The following is a 22,198-nucleotide window of genomic DNA, read 5'->3' as shown; positions in this document are numbered from 1 at the left end:
TGCTGTCTCTGTGTTGGAGTGAATATTTTTTGTAAGACTGATGTTGTTAAAGGTACTGGATCCAAAAGACAGGTGATTAGTGAAAGGAAAACACAACATAGTGTGTTAGTAAGGTGTTGAATGGCTTAAATAAGCCTTGCCATAGATTCTCCAAGTCTCTGTAACTCAGGGGAATGGAGCTCCATTTTTCCAAAATATATTCCCTCAGTTACACATGCCAAAGAGCATTACAGGATGTTAATGCATCATGCAGTGTACCTGCATGTAATCTCCTGCACTCATCCTTCTTCTACATTCATCACATTTTTACTTTAATTTGTCACCCATCCGCATGTTCAAGCATAACATGATTGAGGTATATAAAAACTCTTACCCTGGCTTCAGCTAGAACACGGTCTAGTTTCCGTTCAAGAGCCATGTGTCTCCCCTCTTGGTAGTGGGGATCCTGTGAATCAAGTTTATGTTTGGTGGCCATTGCAACGCAAACAGATACAGACAGACAGATGAACACACAGCCAGCCAGACAGACACAAACAGACAGAAGTACTGTATACACAGAGGTTGCGAGAGTTAGACAGAGATAGATAGATAGATAGATAGATAGATAGAATGTTGTGTAGAGTAGTTATGTTAAAATAAGGTTTAAAAAGTGTACCCCAGTAGTGAGAGGTTCCCATTTTCTTATAAATACTTCAGGTAAATTAATAAAAATTCAAGATTTTCCAATTTCCTGTATGACAGTTAAAAGGCATGTAACATGCTTCTGGGGTTTCTCATTCCAGATTTAAAGGAAACTTTATGTACAGTAACTTTAGCCAAAGTTATATTGTTATTACTGACACATTACAGTGAAGTTGTGGGTGAACCACGATGATTGAGAGAAAATGACATCATCTAGAGCTCACACAATAATGCAATGCTCCATGCTAAGTTACCCTTCATCTGATATAACTTAAACTACACTTAGCTTTTACTAGTAATCATTACTAGTATGATTGGTTTTTTTATATTTTTAATTTGTGTAGGTCCCCCTGTAATGGTTCTTTTCTTCCAACTTCACTGACTAATTATATCTACACCTGTTAATTATACGCATACTCTGAGGAAGGCCAAAATGCATCAGTGTGCAGTGTTTTAGTTATGTTTCTATTAATAGTGATGATGGCCAAGAAGTGAATAAAGGCATTTAACTTTTTTGTACCGAAAGAAGTGCCTTGGATTTCTTTCTATTAATAGAGTTAGCTTATACTGAAGTTTAGCAAGTATTAGCCCCGTTTAGCAAGCGTAATTTCATAAGTGTTTTTTTTTTTTTTTCGCTGATAAGGAGTAAACCATTGGTCGGGTTTTAACTGTTGCTCTAACATTTAAACCATGTGGGTTTAATGGCAAAGAAAGGCATCAATTACAACATTTAAACAAAACGTGATCAATGAGCTCGTGACTTACCTGGACAGTGGTTTGAGCGCAATGAGAAGATGTATAGTATATTTGACTGCAAGGAACCACTGACGATGGTTTATAATAGCGAGTAGCTTACAGAATATAAAGCAATAAAAACAAGGATAAAATCTCCTGATTAAATGTTGAGTAATAGTGCTTGAATATAAAAAAAATTAATAACAAATCAGGAAAAAAAATACAGCATCTGTGGTACCCAGTGGCAAAAAGAAAAACGTGGTGGAGGGCACGAAATATATTTCCTACTGAAATACATTAGATGGAAAGTCGTGCTGAGTGATACGAAAAAAGAGGGAAATTCGTGTCCATGAACACGAATCAATAGATTACATTTCGTGACTATATCACGAACTGCCTTGAGACTGGGTTGGTTTGCTTTTTGGCACACACTTCAGCTGTGTCTCTGCTGCATTGCCTTCATCCTTTCTTGGTCGTATGACAAAAGATGGTTTGTGCCGGAAATGCCCCTGTTAAAAAAAAAGTGTAAAAATGTGAATACTGTCAATGCAAACAAGTGGCCATGAAGTACCCTCAGTTACTGAGGGACTCTATAACTGAAAGAAGCAGTCTGTTATTACAGACACTATAATAACAATAATAATATAATGGAAGGAACACTGTGCCATTTGTATTTAGCAGGGATTAGGAACAGGACAGTGTTACACTGTGCTGAACTTTTGAACACACACCGCAGATTTATGTCAGTACTCACTCGTTTTCTCTCTGGTCCCGGCAGGAACAGCAGTGTGTTTTTGAGCCAGACGCAGCCAGATGTCAGAATCATCTGCAGAGAGGAGGCAAAAAAGCGTACCAAGCTTTGTATGAACTTTACATGCATTTCTTCAGCCTTGAGGAATTCTGGCAGCTAGTTGACCCTGATGCTGCTCATGATGTTTCGTGTGTGGCTTCTTGTTACATGGCACTACTTACAGACTTCCATAAGCTGTGGTGCGCAATTTTCATAACCAGCGTCATTTCTGGCCTGGCAGTGGTACTCCCCTGCATCTTCTTTCCTCACTGCTCTGAATTTCTGAAAAGAATAATATGCAGAGTTTAATACTTGAACCAGGAGAGGTCACTGCTGGTCAAAAAAAACTTGAATGGCACCTCCTATTTAATATTTTTAGTTTCAGACAAAAAAAAAAAAAAAACCAAAAGTGTCCAAAAGTTTTCTGTGGCATTCCTAAAAAATATAATAAACTGATGATAGCTACTGATGATAGCTATATACTTGTCTAATGTTAATTAAGTCAAACATACAATGGTAGAATTTATTTTGATTTTAATTATTCACCTTGACACAAAATGGACAGCATGTGAGACAGGAAAGAGAAATTTGTACACCTGCACAAATTGTTCCAGATTCATATGATAGTTGGCTCACTTCCCGTTTTACTGGGAAGAAAAAGTGATAACTCAGACGTGCATAATCTGATGTTAAATTGCAGAGCATCTACAAAAAAATGTGTAAAGTGTGGCAGGTCTGATAATCCAATATAATCGGCATAAACGTCACTGGATGTTGTGACAGTGTAATAACGTGTAGGGGCAATAAAACCGTGTAAGCCTAATTTCTAGCATGTCCATTTATTTAGTGTACACTAGAATGTACCTAGTTCAGTGTGGCTGAAAAATGTTGCTTACTAACCCTAATGTTGACACTAGCAAGTGACAAAGCAACAGACACCCATTCATTTTCTACATTTGTATGTGTGTGACACCGAGCTACAATTTCACTGACAGCAGCAAGCATCAAAGCAACAAATGACATGTGAATGGTGATATTCTCAATTCTATTCCAGTTATGCCAATTAGGTATGATGCAATAAAGAGACAAATCCAAACAATCAGCTGTAGCAAGCAGAATAAACTCCGGCACTGTAGGAGAGGGGGAGCAGTTTGTGTATAAATATAAGTTAATTGTTTTATCTCAACATGTTATTTCTGATGAGAAGTCGCTGGTGTAGTCAGAGAATAGTTGTTCTGTTTTCCCAACATTACTTTATTTGGCAGCGTTGTGATGTATGGTGCCCTTGAGGCCAGTATTAAACAATTTTTTTTTAATAACTGGTATCTTTGAAGCTATCAAATCATTGCAGCTGCCTTCTGTTTCAGACACACTTTGTGCCTTAGAATATAGCATGGCAGTTGATGCCCAGTGTGCTAGTTCCATATGTTGTCATTGTTGTCATGGGCTTTTAATGATCATTTGTTGCATGATAATGCAAAAAGGCCATGTCACTATGTTATGTGTTCACATGAAAAGCTGGCAGTGCTAGTAATCCTGGCACATATTGGGGAACTGATGCTCATTAATGTCATTCTAGAGGTGCTCCTGCATTTAAGCACATTTTAAAGAAAAAAACATACTAAAATATTTGACTTTCTTCTAACGAATCCAAGTATTTAATTTAGTATAACAATAAATCAGTTACAACATTTTCAACTACCTGTGCTTACCAGTGAGCCAGGCTTAGCATTCATGACATATGAGGAGTTGTAGAAGCGGATGCTGGTTTTGGGGTCCTAAGGCAGCTCCTCGTTGTCGCGAAACCACTGAGAGTGAGACAGATGGTAGCCCTGGCTCTTCTTGCACCCTAGTTCAGTAGAAGAGTCTGCAGCAACCGAACTTGGAACGCTGCACTGTGGCACCACCGGTTTCACGGAAAGCCAATCAAAATCAGAGAAGAATTAATATAAAGATGCAGAATTGCATCTATGGTTGTGGTCTTTGTGGAGTCCCCAAAGAAAGAGCCAATGCAAACAATGAGGGATGGCAGAAAAATTACTAGCCAGGGATGTGGCTGTACCAAAGAAAAAAAAACAGTTTAAAAGTGCTTGACATAACCCCGTTAGTAAATATTTGTGCTTTGGGGCAGTTAAATATGGGTTTAAAATATCCAATAAACTTAAAGCAGAAATTCATGGCTTCTAAGGTTGCAAAAAGAAAAGTAGGCTTGATTCTCTCAAAAGCCTTTTCAGCATCCATAGACAGAATAAACATGGGTATATTCTGCTTTTGGGCAATATGAATTATATGAAGGAGCCTTCTGACATTATCAGCTCCTTGTCTATTCTTAACAAAGCCCATCTGATCTGGATGTATTACTTTGGATATAATAGTCTCCAGCCTTAGGGCAAGCAATTTGGTCAGAACATGATAATCCATATTGAGGAGACTTAACGGCCTGTAAGACCCACATTTCTGCCTGTCTTTACCTGGTTTAGGAAGTAGTGTTATTGTTGACAGTTCTAGAGAATGTGGAAGTTATCCTCTCTCAAGCAATTCTTTAATCATGTTTGTTAGGGGAGGTACTAATATATTGGAAAAAGCATTAAACTGTTCTATTGGGAAGCTATCTGGTCCTGGAGCCTTGTTGTTTTCCAGTGCATTACTGGCTCGGAGGACCTCTTACTCAGTTATGTCTGCATTCAGTAGTTTATTGTTTTCATCATAGATCTCGGGAATATGTATTTTACTTAAAAAACCTTTAGCACCAACATTTTCCTGGTTGTGATCAGTTTTGTATAAAGATTCAGAAAAATCCTTAAATAAAGTATTACTTTTCCTCAGGATCTAATATAGAATGAATGTCCCGATCGGATTCTTCTTTTTTGATTTGCCATAACAACATCCTGCTAGTCAGAATCACCTTTATTGCCAAGTACCGTGGGTTTACATGTACAAGAAATTTGTCTTGGTGTACTGGTGCTTAATAATATAATAAAATACAAGAAATAAAAATAATACTGATGAGGTAAACAAATATAAAAATATAAAAATTTAGGAAAATAAAAATAGAGACATTAACTGTACATTAGTGCAGGATGTGCAAAAGTGGGCCAGTGCAAATGCTCACAGTTTGAAGTAAGAAGGTGCAGTATAGCAGTCTGAGTTGTGTGTTAATGTAATGCATATGAAACAGCAAAGTGGGGTTTTTCATTAATGTAATGTGTAATGTCCATGGAGGCAGATAAGAGACCATGGTGGATCCTGGGTATTGTTGATGAGGCCAGTTGCGGATGGAAAGAAACCGTTTTTGTGGCATGAGGTTTTAGTCTTGGTGGACCTCAGCCAAAAAAAGTTTGTGTCCAGGGTGAGACGGGTCAGCCACAATCTTAACTGCCCGCTTCAGGGTCGTGGAAGTATACAGGTCCTGAAGAGGTGGCAGATTTCAGCACATCACCTTCTCAGCAGAATGAATGACACTCAGCTTTTGTCCTTGGCAGTGGCAGCAGCGTACCAAATGCTGATGGAGGAGGTGAGTATGGACTCGATAATGGAGGTGTAGAAGTGCACCATTATTGTCTTCGGTAGGTTGAACTTCTTTAGCTGATGCAGGAAGTACATCTGTTGGTGCGCTTTTTTAATCAGGGAGTTGATGTTCAGCACCCAATTGAGGTCCTGGGTGATGATGGTTCCCAGGAAGTGGAAGGAGTCCACAGTATTTACTGGGGAGTCACACAGGATGTTGGGGGCGGGTGGGGCTGGGTTCTTCCTGAAGTCTAACACCATCTCCACTGTTTTCACAGCATTGAGCTCCACTTTGTTCTGACTGCACCAGGTCACCAGATGGTCAATCTCCCACCTGTAGGCAGACTCATCCCCCTCAGAGATGAGCCCAATGAGGATGGTGCTATCTGCAAACTTCAATAGTTTGACGGACTGGTGACTGGAGGTGCTGCTGTTGGTGTACAGGGAGAAGAGTAGAAAGAACACAGTCTTGTACTGGGCGGAACCAGTACTGATGATCCTGGAGTCAGAGACATGTTTTCCCTGTCTCACATACTGCCTCCTCTCAGTCAGGAAGTCTGTGATCCACCTGCAGGTAGAATCAGGCAAACACAGCTGGGAGATCTTGTCCTTGTCCAGAGCTGGGATGATTGTATTGAAAGCACAACCCCACCTCCACCCTGATATCTTTTATAGCTCCTGCAGAAGAAAAATTGTATTGCAGTACCTCCACGAATGGTGCACCTTCTTAAAATGTTGAAAGAAAGAAGTTGTTTTTTTCTTTGGTGCAGCCACATCCCTTGCTAATAATTCTTCCCCCATCCCTCATTGTTTGCATTGGCTCTTTCTTTGGGGACACCACAAAGACCACAACCATAGGAGTGGCTAGAAAGAAGTAAGGGAAGCAACTCCAACCCCACAGACAGCTTTAGGATGCTTAAACACTGACTGAGTGAGTGGGTGGGTGATGGCTATCTCTATAAATGAATGGGAACTAGTAATCTGGCTCAGTGTAAAGTGACTTGAGCAACCCCATCCCCACCCTGATATCTTTTGTAGCTCCCACAGAAGAAAAAGAGCAGAGTGCCATATGGTACTCAGTAACAGGTTTTAATACAAACTATAGCCCATTGCTAAATCTAATCAAATCCTACACCTATAGCTACTGCTTTGCCTGTTTCCAATAGTTATCAAGGTGACAAAAGAGATTGCCCGGTATCTGTTGGGGGTGGAGTCTGGCTACCATTTTGGAGTCACAGCTTTAGGATGGCTTAAACACTGACTGACTGAGTGAGTGACTGACTGAGTGGGTAGGTGGGTTGGCTGGGTGATGGCTATCTCTATAGGTGATAGGGAACTAGTTATCTAGCTCAGTGTAGGGTGACTTGAGCAACCCTCCCCCCACAGAAGAAAAAGAGCAGGGTGCCAGAATTAGGATTAGGGTTATGGGTTAGGGTTAGTGTTAGGGGTTGGGGTAAAGGGTTAGGATTAGGGTTGGGGTTAGAATTAGGTTTTGGATTAGGTTTAAGGTTAGGTTTAGGATTGGGATTAGGGTTGGGTGTAAGATTAGGGTTGGGGTTAGGGTTGGGGTTATGCTTAGGTTTAGGGTTGGGATTAGGGTTGAGGTTAGGGTTGGGGTTGGGGTTAGAGTTAGGGCTAAGGTTAGGGTTAGGGTTATGGTTAAGGGTTTGGATTAGGTTTAGGGTGTTAGGGTAAGGGTTAGGGTGTTAGGGTTAGAGTTAGTGGTCAGGTTTAGCGTTAGGGTGTTAGGTTTAGGGTCAGGGTTAGGGTTAGATGTAAACACTGAGTGAGTGGGTGGGTTGGATGGGTGATGGCTATCTCTATAAGTGAATGGGAACTAGTAATCTGGCTCAGTGTTAGGTGACTTGAACAACCTCACCCCCACCCTGATATCTTTTATAGCTCCCACAGAAGAAAGAGAGCAGAGTTCCAGAATTAGGGTAAGGGTTAGGGTTATGGGTTAAGGTTAGGGTTAGAGTTAGGTGTTGGGGTTAAGGGTTAGCATTAGGGTTGGGGTTAGGGTTAGGATTAGGGTTGGGTTAGGGTCGGGGTTAGAGTTGGGTTAGGGTTGTGGTTGGGGTTAGGGTTAGGTTTGTTGAATTTACAATGACCCCCCCCATCACAGTACGAAAACTGTGTGGTTGTCTAGGGAGCCAAGGGAATTGCACGGGCCGGCGCCTGTTAAGCACTGCTATAGCTCTGGTAGCTACTGGGTCTTTTCAATTGCCACTGGTGCCGGTTAGGGTAGAGGGTTAGCAGTTAGGTTTAGGTGTTAGAATTGGGGTTCAGGATGGGAGATAGAGGTTGGGGTAGGGAGGGGGAAGGGAAAAAGGCTAGAATTGGGGTTAAAGTGAAGATCTTGGTTAGGGTTAGGATTAGGGTTCAGGGTGGGAGGTAGAGATTAGGGTTAGGGTTGGGTTTAGGGTTAAGTAGGGTTATGGGTTGGGGTTGGGGTTAGGGTTAGGGTTGGGGTTCGGGTTAGGGTCAGGGTAGGAGATTGAGGTTAGGGTTAGGGGTTAGGGTTAGGGTTAGAGTTGGGTTAGGGTTAGGGGGTTAGGGGTTAGGATTAGGGTTAGAGTTGGGGTTAGGATTAGGGTTGGGGTTAGGGTTGGGGTTAGGATCACGGTTGGGGTTAGGATCAGGGTTGGGATTAGGGTTGGGGTTGGGATTAGGGTTAGGATTAGGGTTGGGGTTAGGTTTAGGGTTGGGATTAGGGTTGGGGTTGGGGTTAGGGTTAGGGTTAGGGTTAGGATTAGGGTTGGGGTTAGGGTTAGGATTAGGGTTGGGGTTAGGTTAGGGAAAGATCAAGTCCTCATATGTTGAGTGTATGCTCTTTAGTGCACAGGCTCACTTTATTCTATTCTAGAGTTAAAAAGAACGAGGCCAGACCCGTTTTCTTATACAAATACAAAAAAAAATTTTTTATATATATAAATTGGATCCCTGGGTAAGGGTGATCCTTAAAACAGTGCAAATTTAAAATCCCCAAATGGTAAATGAGTAAATAAAAAATATAAATTTAAAAAACATAAAATATATAAATAAATAAAATAAAAAGAAAGGATGCTTTTTTAAAATATGATTAAGAAAATAAAATCAATAAAGTTAAAATGAGAGAGCTAAATAAAAATACCCACTAAGTTCAAAAGGAACAGTGACCTGGAAAGGGACCAGGAGTCCCCGTAAAGAAAGTAAAAATGGAGGGGGGGGGGGAAAGACAACATTATTTAAATAAAACAAGGAACCTAAGGGACCGGATAGGGCGTGCAGTTTTTCCCAAGTCAGATCCACACCCCATATCCGGCTGAGTGATCAAAGCACAGGATCCCGGGTGAAAGCTCCATTCAATGTCTGCACACTCCCATGTCCACATACAGCTCACATTTACCTGTAGATGTATCCATCTCATGGGGCAGATTTGGGAGTTAAGTTTATATCCTTGGAGCCAGGGTACCCACTCCAGTAGAAGAGCAGGGAAACAAAAGAGGGTCAAGATAGAGAAGGGGGAAGATTAGGGTTAGGGTAGGAATAAGGCTTGGGGTTAGGGTAGGGGGTTAGCAGTTAGGGTTAGGTGTTAGAATTGGGGTTCAAGATGGGAGATTGAGGTTGGGGTAGGGAGGGGGAAGGGAAAAGGGTTAGAATTGGGCTTGAAGTGAAGGTCATGGTTCGGGTTAGGATTAGGGTTAAATAGGGTTATGGGGTTGGGGTTAGGGTTGGGGTTCAGGGTAGGACGTTGGGGTTCGGGTTAGGATTAGGGTCAGGGTAGGAGGGTGGGGTTTGGGTTAGGGTTAGGTAGGGTTAAGGGTTAGGGTTCGGGTTCCGGGTAGGAGGTTGAGGTTGAGGTTAGGGTTAGGGTTCATGGTAGGAGGCTGAGGTTAGGGTAAGGGTCAGGGTAGGAGGTTGAGGTTAGGGTTAGGGTTAGGGTTAGGGTTAGGGTCAGGGTTAGGATCAGGGTAGAAGGTTGAGGTTAGGGTTAGGGTCAGGGTAGAAGGTTGAGGTTAGGGTTAGGGTTAGGGTCAGGGTAGAAGGTTGCGGTTAGGGTTAGGGTTAGGGTCAGGGTTAGGGTCAGGGTTAGGGTTAGGGGGTTAGGGTTAGGGGTTAGGGTTAGGGTTAGGGTTAGGGGGTTAGGGTTAGGGGTTAGGGTTAGGGTTAGGGTTAGGGTTAGGGTTAGGGGTTAGGGTTAGGGGGTTGAGGTTAGGATTCGAAATAAGGTTTTGGAGTTGAGGTTCCGGTCCAACCCAGGTGCGGAATGATGGTTGAGGTTGAGGTAAAAGCTGAGAAATTGTGTGGAAATAAAGTAAAGCATCACAATATTGTGGTTTTATAAAAAGTTATTCAATTTATTTTACTGGATCAACCCATGGCATTGTCCGTCCCAGTGGAAGAAGTGCTGAAACCTAGAAAAAGTGCTGTAAGTGCTAGTAAAAGTGCTAACAATTGAGTCAAGTGAAAAGTGCTAATAATCAAAACAAGTGCTATATAAATACTTTAAACCATATTTACAAAGTGTGTATTTGTACGTGCACAAATCCCCCAAGTTGTGTTTAATCATCAAACCAAATCAAAACAAAACCAAACGCTCCACCGAGACGTCCATTATACAACGGATTGCTCCAGTATCAAGTGCTATTTTTACTCACAATAAATGTGACAGAATGGGTATAAAAAAGAACAAAGAAAAGAAAGGAGAAGAAGAAGAAGGAAAAGAATAGGAAAAGAAGAAGAAAAGAAGAAAAAGAAGAACAAGGTAAAGAAAAAGAGCAGAGGACAAAAGAAAAACAACGGGGGAAAGAAGAGAATACTGTAAAAAGAAGAATGGGTTAGCCCTATTTCCTCTCTCTATATGGGTATCTCTGGTTCCAAGTCTCCAAGTCTAAGATGTTCTCCTAGTATTGAAGCCATGAGGATGGTCTGTGTGCAGTTTACTTATCCAATATGCTTCTCTTCTTCTTCTCTGTTCCCTGTTCCATGCCCTATTGGCCTCCAAACCCGAGATCCTGAGCTTCTGTATCCCAACCCTTGCAAAATGGCATATTAAGTGTGTGTTGCGTGGTCTGTGTTGAATGGAGTAAATGTGTTGTTTCAGCCTTTGTTCCAGACTGTATTCAGTTTCTCCAATATATCTCTTATGGCAGTGTGTGCAAGTGATCATGTAAATGATATTCGTGGTCTTGAGGTTTGTTCTTTGTGGCACTAGGTGTCCCTTGTTTCCCATCTCCACTGACCTGAGCTGTTGAAAATGTGTTGCTAGTATAGGAGGAATCACTCGTCGGTCTGATTTCAAACTGGCCCTGACCAGGAGATCCCGTAGATTTTTATTTCTTCTATAAGCTGATATTGGTTTGAATGACCGAAGTGGTGCGTATAGTTCTTGTGTTTTTTGGAATTGTTGTTTAAGCTTATTGTTGAGGATTTTGGATGTTTCTGAAAAAGTCGTGACTATGGGGATGACATCCTTGGGTTCCGGCACCAATCGTGTTGGGTTATTTCTGAGATCCTGCAACGTGTCTCTTTTAATGGCTCTCAAGAATCTCTTAGAATACCCTCGGGGTCTAAGGGCTTTGAATAGAGTTTGTGTTGCTTCATGGAAATGTTGATCAAATGAGCAAATTCTATGAAATCGGATGATTTGTGATTTGATTACCCCCTTGAAAGTATGTCTAGGATGATAACTTGTTTTAAATAGTAGAGAGTGGGAATCAGTGGGTTTGAAAAACACTTTAGTATGTAGTGTTTTGGAATTATTCTCCGTCGGGATGGCAAAAACTGTAGTGTCTAAAAAGTTAATGTTCTCCGAATTAAGAGTTGCTTTGACTTTAATGTGTTTATGATGGGAATTGGCCAAATTCAAAAAGGTGTCAAAATGTTCCCTGTCATGGTGCCAGACCCCAAAGATGTCATCCAGATATCGATAATACACTGCGGGTAAGTGGGGACACTTTGGAAACAATGTTTCTTCCCACTCAGACATATAAATGTTCGCGTAGGCTGGAGCAAATTTCTTCCCCATAGCGGTTCCTTGAACCTGTAAATATAATTGAGAGTTAAATTCAAAGTCATTGCGGGTTAAATTTATTTCCAACAGCTGAAGAAGTTCTGCATCTGGCCGGCTTGAATCTGGATACCTGTTAAAACATTTCGTTATTGCCTGCAATCCTGCCTCTGTACTGATATTTGTGTAAAGGCTTTCCACATCCACAGTGAATAGGAAGGCCGAGTCTGGAATTGTCATGTTCTTGATTTTGTTTGTAAAGTCATATGTATCTTTTAAGTAACTGGGATGAAGTTGTGAGACAGGATTGAGGAAATAATCAATGTATTGTGCCACATTGTAGGTCTCACTCCCACAATCCGACACAATCGGGCGTCCCTGTGGAACCTCGGAAGGGACTGTCCACGCCTGTGGGTCTTTATGAATTTTGGGCAATAGATAAAATTTCCGCTGCCTTGGTGGGTTTGGACCAATAAGGTAATTAAACTGTTTAGTATTAATGAAGCCTTTCTGTTTTAAGTCCTGTAAAATGGATGTTACCAATGATTGTGTTTCCTGTTGTAATGAGTGTGGAAGTAAAGTGTAATGATTGGTATTGTTTAATTGTCTATTTGCTTCTAGTAAGTATTGTTGTTTGTCCATTATGACGATCGCTGAGCCTTTATCTGCCGGTTTAATTATTATGTCTTTGTTGGTTTGTAATTCTTTGAGTGCTCTGCGTTCTGTGGCGGTTAAATTATCTGCTTGATTGTTGGAAAAATCTGAAAGAGAATTGATAATCATCCTGTTCTTTTTAATCAACTGCTTTATAGGTAAACTGGTCTGTTCGGTGCTCGGTTCCCATCTGGATTTTTCTGTGAACTGTAAGTGTTCTTTACATTTTGTGTATTGGAAGTGGTCTAAAATTTTAAGTTGTCTATTGTAAGCGTGGACATCCCTCCCCAGCTCCCCCAAGTCTGTACCGCATGGCGTCGGGATGAAGGTGAGACCCTTGCTGAGTAAATCCTCCTGCGGACCTGTGAGACAAAACGTTTTGGATAGGTTAATGATGTTGGTGTGCTTTTTGTTGTCTGTTTTATTGCACTTCACCATTCCTAAAAGTTTAACTGATCCAACCAGTATGTAAACATTTGCGAAGCCGTTTCCGTGGTCCAGTGGATAGGGTCCCTCGGGTTCACCTTGAACCTAAGTGGGTGAAGTTCCTGCAGTGGATTACCATGTGCCAGTATATGAGTGTTCAGTTTTGTTAGAGTTTCTTGTTGTCGTCTAGGTAGGATATCTGAGTAGTTTAATAATGGGGTGTAGATCGTGGCATTGGGAAAAACCACTGCAGCAATTCTCCACAGCTCTTGCAACTGTTTTTTTGTTGTACTTTCGAATGTTTGTTCTCTATTATTGATTCCTAATGATAGGACGACTTTTTGAGTATTTGGGTTAGGGGTTAATTTTTGTAACACCTTGGCTATATGTAAAAAGTTGGCTCCAGGGTAACTATCCACCTGAACATTTTCGTCACTAAAATAGGGAATTCTGGACAGGTTGGAGTCCCCTATAAACAAAACTGGTTTCTTTACTTCCAGTGTCCAATCTGCAATCTTTCTAGTGGTGTTAGGATGTCTAGTAGGAACCCAATGGTTCCTCACTTCACAGGTTTTTATTTGGGGCTCCACCCTGTCCGGATGTTCCACATGCAGGGGAGTCAACGAGAAAGAGGAAGGGGAAAGGGAAAGGGAGGATTCAGATCGGGCTTTTCTCAAGGACGTGGTCTTCCTTTCTGTAGACCCATTCATCACCTCCTTCCTCTCCTGCTTCCTATCCCCCTGGGTCGGCTCCCCCTGTGAATCAGCAATAGTAGGTTCTATTAGAACACTAACATTATTTAGGATTGCTGTTCTGTGAGTTGTGGATGGAGTGTTAGCTCTCTGTTCTTGCTGCTTAAGTGTATTCAAAGGAACTTCATGTATTAATACACTAACTACCTTGGTCTTATTGGAGTTGTTGTTTAAAGGCCGAGGTGTTCCATTGCTTTTCGACAAATGCATCTGTGGAGAACTTGCCACAAGGTTTGTGTCGTCTTTACTCGGACTCTGTTTGGAGGAAGAAGAGGAAGAGATTGAAGAAGACAACGAAGAAGAAAAAGAAGAGGCGGCAGTGGAAGAAGGATTAGAGGAGCTGTTTGATACTTGGATAGGCAAACATGCAGTTCCTCCATTTTCTGTTTCCACTAGATTCTGTTCCATTTGTGTTTTGGCCTTTTCTATTATGTCTTCCCTCAATTTGTGTTTGAATCTACCTTTGGCCCATTTAACTGCTATCTGCCATTCTGTTTCCTCCATTTTGTGGATTCGATTCAGTAGTTCTGCTTTCACTTGAACGTAATGGTCTTTGAGGATCTGCATATTTGCCTTCATCCAATTTTGTGTGTTTTCCGTAATTCTATGTAGAGTTTGTTGCTTGGGGCATGCCGGTTTGATAAACTGTGTAAGTTTGTGTGTTTGTTTAGACATGCCCTTTGGAAAAATTTGCGTATGTAGAGCTGTTGTCACAATGTCTTCATGGTGTGTGGCCTGTAAGAATTTAAAATACAACTTCCTCAAATGTCTATCTAAAAATTCCCTGGGTTTTGAGTTGTGTAGATGCTGGTCTGTGTGTAGTGTTTGTTCCACCCCATCTGTTTCCAAAGTCTTCAACACTGTGAATCTGTTTGTTAAGGGAATCATTGTGCCTGTAAAAAAAAACTCCTTTCGAGGAAAAAAAAGGTTAAAAGAAAGGAAAGATAAAAACAAAAGGAGAAAAGTCTTCATTGGTCTTACCCCATGAGTATGCTGATAAGAATCCTTGGGACAAGGATCCTGTAGCTGATTAACAACTCAGTTCCTTACCAGAAGGCCTAAGCGGCCTAGGAGTTCACCAAACAGGAAGTTTTGTAGGCCCCTCTGGCTTGGGTGTTGTACTCCAAAAAGAAGGGGGAATAAAACCGAAAAAAAAGGAGGGGGGAATAAAAACCCAAAAAAAAGGAAGGGTTTAAAAATGTGAGTACTCACAAAACGGTTTAAAAAGGATTTTTCTCCATTAAAAATTTTTTTTGTGTAAAACAGGACACAAAAATTGGCAATGTTTTCCCCGTCCAACAGTATCTTTTTGATGTATCTAGCATTAGGGTTGGGGTTAGGGTTAGGATTAGGGTTGGGTTAGGGTCGGGGTTAGAGTTGGGTTAGGGTTGTGGTTGGGGTTAGGGTTAGGTTTGTTGAATTTACAATGACCCCCCCCATCACAGTACGAAAACTGTGTGGTTGTCTAGGGAGCCAAGGGAATTGCACGGGCCGGCGCCTGTTAAGCACTGCTATAGCTCTGGTAGCTACTGGGTCTTTTCAATTGCCACTGGTGCCGGTTAGGGTAGGGGGTTAGCAGTTAGGTTTAGGTGTTAGAATTTCAAGCCGGCCAGATGCAGAACTTCTTCAGCTGTTGGAAATAAATTTAACCCACAATGACTTTGAATTTAACTCTCAATTATATTTACAGGTTCAAGGAACCGCTATGGGGAAGAAATTTGCTCCAGCCTACGCGAACATTTATATGTCTGAGTGGGAAGAAACATTGTTTCCAAAGTGTCCCCACTTACCCGCAGTGTATTATCGATATCTGGATGACATCTTTGGGGTCTGGCACCATGACAGGGAACATTTTGACACCTTTTTGAATTTGGCCAATTCCCATCATAAACACATTAAAGTCAAAGCAACTCTTAATTCGGAGAACATTAACTTTTTAGACACTACAGTTTTTGCCATCCCGACGGAGAATAATTCCAAAACACTACATACTAAAGTGTTTTTCAAACCCACTGATTCCCACTCTCTACTATTTAAAACAAGTTATCATCCTAGACATACTTTCAAGGGGGTAATCAAATCACAAATCATCCGATTTCATAGAATTTGCTCATTTGATCAACATTTCCATGAAGCAACACAAACTCTATTCAAAGCCCTTAGACCCCGAGGGTATTCTAAGAGATTCTTGAGAGCCATTAAAAGAGACACGTTGCAGGATCTCAGAAATAACCCAACACGATTGGTGCCGGAACCCAAGGATGTCATCCCCATAGTCACGACTTTTTCAGAAACATCCAAAATCCTCAACAATAAGCTTAAACAACAATTCCAAAAAACACAAGAACTATACGCACCACTTCGGTCATTCAAACCAATATCAGCTTATAGAAGAAATAAAAATCTACGGGATCTCCTGGTCAGGGCCAGTTTGAAATCAGACCGACGAGTGATTCCTCCTATACTAGCAACACATTTTCAACAGCTCAGGTCAGTGGAGATGGGAAACAAGGGACACCTAGTGCCACAAAGAACAAACCTCAAGACCACGAATATCATTTACATGATCACTTGCACACACTGCCATAAGAGATATATTGGAGAAACTGAATACAGTCTGGAACAAAGGCTGAAACAACACATTTACTCCATTCAACACAGACCACGCAACACACACTTAATATGCCATTTTGCAAGGGTTGGGATACAGAAGCTCAGGATCTCGGGTTTGGAGGCCAATAGGGCATGGAACAGGGAACAGAGAAGAAGAAGAGAAGCATATTGGATAAGTAAACTGCACACAGACCATCCTCATGGCTTCAATACTAGGAGAACATCTTAGACTTGGAGACTTGGAACCAGAGATACCCATATAGAGAGAGGAAATAGGGCTAACCCATTCTTCTTTTTACAGTATTCTCTTCTTTCCCCTGTTGTTTTTCTTTTGTCCTCTGCTCTTTTTCTTTACCTTGTTCTTCTTTTTTTTCTTCTTTTCTTCTTCTTTTCCTTCTTCTTCTTCTCCTTTCTTTTCTTTGTTCTTTTTTATACCCATTCTGTCACATTTATTGTGAGTAAAAATAGCACTTGATACTGGAGCAATCCGTTGTATAATGGACGTCTCGGTGGAGCGTTTGGTTTTGTTTTGATTTGGTTTGATGATTAAACACAACTTGGTGGATTTGTGCACGCACAAATACACACTTTGTAAATATGGTTTAAAGTATTTATATAGCACTTGTTTTGATTATTAGCACTTTTCACTTGACTCAATTGTTAGCACTTTTACTAGCACTTACAGCACTTTTTTTAGGTTTCAGCACTTCTTCCACTGGGACGGTCAATGCCATGGTTTGATCCAGTAAAATAAATTGAATAACTTTTTATAAAACCACAATATTGTGATGCTTTACTTTATTTCCAGACAATTTCTGAGCTTTTACCTCAACTCCAACCATCATTCCGCACCTGGGTTGGACCGGAACCTCAACTCCAAAACCTTATTTCGAATCCTAACCTCAACCCCCTAACCCTAACCCCCTAACCCTAACCCCCTAACCCTAACCCCCTAACCCTAACCCTAACCCTAACCCCAACCCTAACCCTAACCTCAACCTTCTACCCTGACCCTAACCCTAACCTCAACCTTCTACCCTGACCCTAACCCTAACCTCAACCTTCTACCCTGACCCTAACCCTAACCCTAACCCTAACCTCAACCTTCTACCCTGACCCTAACCCTAACCCTAACCCTAACCTCAACCTTCTACCCTGACCCTAACCCTAACCTCAACCTTCTACCCTGATCCTAACCCTAACCCTGACCCTAACCCCTAACCCTAACCTAACCCCTAACTCCCAACCCTCCTACTCTAACCCTAATCCGCTTACCCTAACCCTAACCCCTAACCCCTAACCCCTAACCCTAACCCCTAACCCTAACCTCAACCTTCTACCCTAACCCTAACCCCTAACCCTAACCTCAACCTCCTACCCTGACCCTAACCCTAACCCTGACCCTTACCCTAACCTCAGCCTCCTACCATGAACCCTAACCCTAACCTCAACCTCAACCTCCTACCAGGAACCCGAACCCTAATCCCAACCCCATAACCCTACTTAACCCTAACTCCTAACCCTAATCTCTCCCTCCTACCCTGAACCCTAATCCTAACCCGAACCATGACCTTCACTTCAAGCCCAATTCTAACCCTTTTCCCTTCCCCCTCCCTACCCCAACCTCAATCTCCCATCTTGAACCCCAATTCTAACACTTAACCCTAACTGCTAACCCCCTACCCTAACCCCAAGCCTTATTCCTACCCTAACCCTAATCTTCCCCCTTCTCTATCTTGACCCTCTTTTGTTTCCCTGCTCTTCTACTGGAGTGGGTACCCTGGCTCCAAGGATATAAACTTAACTCCCAAATCTGCCCCATGAGATGAATACATTTACAGGTAAATGTGAGCTGTATGTGGACATGGGAGTGTGCAGACATTGAATGGAGCTTTCACCCGGGATCCTGTGCTTTGATCACTCAGCCGGATATGGGGTGTGGATCTGACTTGGGAAAAACTGCACGCCCTATCCGGTCCCTTAGGTTCCTTGTTTTATTTAAATAATGTTGTCTTTTTCCCCCCCCCTCCATTTTTACTTTCTTTATGGGGACTCCTGGTCCCTTTCCAGGTCACTGTTCCTTTTGAACTTAGTGGGTATTTTTATTTAGCTCTCTCATTTTAACTTTATTGATTTTATTTTCTTAATCATATTTTAAAAAAGCATCCTTTCTTTTTATTTTATTTATTTATATATTTTATGTTTTTTAAATTTATATTTTTTATTTTTTATTTACTCATTTACCATTTGGGGATTTTAAATTTGCACTGTTTAAGGATCACCCTTACCCAGGGATCCAATTTATATATAAAAAAATTTTTTTTTGTATTTGTATAAGAAAACGGGTCTGGCCTCGTTCTTTTTAACTCTAGAATAGAACAAAGTGAGCCTGTGCACTAAAGAGCATACACTCAACATATGAGGACTTGATCTTTCCCTAACCTAACCTAGCCTGTGCCACTACAAACAAAAGAGAGGAACAGACCATATTCTTAGTACACACCTTACATATTTAGTTATATTTTAATTATTTTAATCTCTTAATCTTTATCCTATTCGGTTTTATCACCTTTTTTTTTTTTTTTTTTATTATTCCATTTTTATCCTTTCCCCCCCCCCCTTTTTTTTCCTTACTATTCTTTATTTCTAAGGTTTTTTATTTTTTTAATACCCACTCTTTTTCCGGTACATTTGTGTTCAATGGCAGTCTTCTTATTTTTGGCTCTCTTCTCTTGCCTGCTGTGGGTCTTGAACCAGGGAGGCTAGGTGTAGGAGACTATTGTCTATACCACTACACCACACAGACTACTGGGAAGACCTGGTGGAAAATAAGAGAACCAAGGTTTACAAAAACAGTTTTAAACTACATTATCCAGGTAAAGTCATTACCCATAAAGCCACACACTTCCTTCAGACTCACAACCAATAGATAGGCAGTTTTGAGACAGACAGGTATAGTTACCAATTATACAGAACCTCCTTATTTTAGCTCCACCCCTAATTTAACCTAGATCCCACCCCAGAGCTTATTTAAGGATATGGATGGGAACAAAAAGCGTATGTCCTCTGAAGAAGCAGGATTCCCTGCGAAACGTTAGGACGTCGAACTCAAAAAGCACCGTGAACTGCACATCAAAAAGATACTGTTTGACGGGGAAAACATTGCCAATTTTTGTGTCCTGTTTTACACAAAAAATTTTTTTAATGGAGAAAAATCCTTTTTAAACTGTTTTGTGAGTACTCACATTTTTAAACCCTTCCTTTTTTTTGGGTTTTTATTCCCCCCTCCTTTTTTTTCGGTTTTATTCCCCCTTCTTTTTGGAGTACAACACCCAAGCCAGAGGGGCCTACAAAACTTCCTGTTTGGTGAACTCCTAGGCCGCTTAGGCCTTCTGGTAAGGAACTGAGTTGTTAATCAGCTACAGGATCCTTTTCCCAAGGATTCTTATCAGCATACTCATGGGGTAAGACCAATGAAGACTTTTCTCCTTTTGGTTTTTATCTTTCCTTTCTTTTAACCTTTTTTTTCCTCGAAAGGAGTTTTTTTACAGGCACAATGATTCCCTTAACAAACAGATTCACAGTGTTGGAGACTTTGGAAACAGATGGGGTGGAACAAACACTACACACAGACCAGCATCTACACAACTCAAAACCCAGGGAATTTTTAGATAGACATTTGAGGAAGTTGTATTTTAAATTCTTACAGGCCACACACCATGAAGACATTGTGACAACAGCTCTACATACGCAAATTTTTCCAAAGGGCATGTCTAAACAAACACACAAACTTACACAGTTTATCAAACCGGCATGCCCCAAGCAACAAACTCTACATAGAATTACGGAAAACACACAAAATTGGATGAAGGCAAATATGCAGATCCTCAAAGACCATTACGTTCAAGTGAAAGCAGAACTACTGAATCGAATCCACAAAATGGAGGAAACAGAATGGCAGATAGCAGTTAAATGGGCCAAAGGTAGATTCAAACACAAATTGAGGGAAGACATAATAGAAAAGGCCAAAACACAAATGGAACAGAATCTAGTGGAAACAGAAAATGGAGGAACTGCATGTTTGCCTATCCAAGTATCAAACAGCTCCTCTAATCCTTCTTCCACTGCCGCCTCTTCTTTTTCTTCTTCGTTGTCTTCTTCAATCTCTTCCTCTTCTTCCTCCAAACAGAGTCCGAGTAAAGACGACACAAACCTTGTGGCAAGTTCTCCACAGATGCATTTATCGAAAAGCAATGGAACACCTCGGCCTTTAAACAACAACTCCGATAAGACCAAGGTAGTTAGTGTATTAATACATGAAGTTCCTTTGAATACACTTAAGCAGCAAGAACAGAGAGCTAACACTCCATCCACAATTCACAGAACAGCAATCCTAAATAATGTTAGTGTTCTAATAGAACCTACTATTGCTGATTCACAGGGGGAGCCGACCCAGGGGGATAGGAAGCAGGAGAGGAAGGAGGTGATGAATGGGTCTACAGAAAGGAAGACCACGTCCTTGAGAAAAGCCCGATCTGAATCCTCCCTTTCCCTTTCCCCTTCCTCTTTCTCGTTGACTCCCCTGCATGTGGAACATCCGGACAGGGTGGAGCCCCAAATAAAAACCTGTGAAGTGAGGAACCATTGGGTTCCTACTAGACATCCTAACACCACTAGAAAGATTGCAGATTGGACACTGGAAGTAAAGAAACCAGTTTTGTTTATAGGGGACTCCAACCTGTCCAGAATTCCCTATTTTAGTGACGAAAATGTTCAGGTGGATAGTTACCCTGGAGCCAACTTTTTACATATAGCCAAGGTGTTACAAAAATTAACCCCTAATCCAAACACTCAAAAAGTCGTCCTATCATTAGGAATCAATAATAGAGAACAAACATTCGAAAACAACAACAAAAAAACAGTTGCAAGAGCTGTGGAGAATTGCTGCAGTGGTTTTTCCCAATGCCACGATCTACACCCCATTATTAAACTACTCGGATATCCTACCTAGACGACAACAAGAAACTCTAACAAAACTGAACACTCATATACTGGCACATGGTAATCCATTGCAGGAACTTCACCCACTTAGGTTCAAGGTGAACCCGAGGGACCCTATCCACTGGACCACGGAAACGGCTTCGCAAATGTTTACATACTGGTTGGATCAGTTAAACTTTTAGGAATGGTGAAGTGCAATAAAACAGACAACAAAAAGCACACCAACATCATTAACCTATCCAAAACGTTTTGTCTCACAGGTCCGCAGGAGGATTTACTCAGCAAGGGTCTCACCTTCATCCCGACGCCATGCGGTACGGACTTGGGGGAGCTGGGGAGGGATGTCCACGCTTACAATAGACAACTTAAAATTTTAGACCACTTCCAATACACAAAATGTAAAGAACACTTACAGTTTACAGAAAAATCCAGATGGGAACCGAGCACCGAACAGACCAGTTTACCTATAAAGCAGTTGATTAAAAAGAACAGGATGATTATCAATTCTCTTTCAGATTTTTCCAACAATCAAGCAGATAATTTAACCGCCACAGAACGCAGAGCACTCAAAGAATTACAAACCAACAAAGATATAATAATTAAACCGGCAGATAAAGGCTCAGCGATCGTCATAATGGACAAACAACAATACTTACTAGAAGCAAATAGACAATTAAACAATACCAATCATTACACTTTACTTCCACACTCATTACAACAGGAAACACAATCATTGGTAACATCCATTTTACAGGACTTAAAACAGAAAGGCTTCATTAACACTAAACAGTTTAATTACCTTATTGGTCCAAACCCACCAAGGCAGCGGAAATTTTATCTATTGCCCAAAATTCATAAAGACCCACAGGCGTGGACAGTCCCTTCCGAGGTTCCACAGGGACGCCCGATTGTGTCGGATTGTGGGAGTGAGACCTACAATGTGGCACAATACATTGATTATTTCCTCAATCCTGTCTCACAACTCCATCCCAGTTACTTAAAAGATACATATGACTTTATAAACAAAATCAAGAACATGACAATTCC

The 22,198-nt window shown here is 41.2% G+C and overlaps 1 protein-coding gene across 1 annotated transcript; it reads left to right on the top strand.

Annotated features, from left to right (window-relative positions):
- The first annotated feature begins 18,903 nt into the window (after positions 1–18,903).
- On the top strand, positions 18,904–21,161 carry LOC117597786 (uncharacterized). Its single transcript, XM_053242346.1, has 2 exons — positions 18,904–20,447; positions 20,592–21,161. Exons 1-2 carry the CDS (start codon positions 19,707–19,709, stop codon positions 21,159–21,161), a joined length of 1,311 nt encoding a protein of 436 aa, XP_053098321.1. The 5' UTR covers positions 18,904–19,706.
- Positions 21,162–22,198: the final 1,037 nt, after the last annotated feature.

The sequence above is a fragment of the Pangasianodon hypophthalmus genome, chromosome 19, assembly GCF_027358585.1.
Source record: "Pangasianodon hypophthalmus isolate fPanHyp1 chromosome 19, fPanHyp1.pri, whole genome shotgun sequence".
In the NCBI taxonomy this organism is placed as follows: domain Eukaryota; kingdom Metazoa; phylum Chordata; class Actinopteri; order Siluriformes; family Pangasiidae; genus Pangasianodon; species Pangasianodon hypophthalmus.
This window is presented reverse-complemented; position numbering and strand designations above follow the sequence as displayed.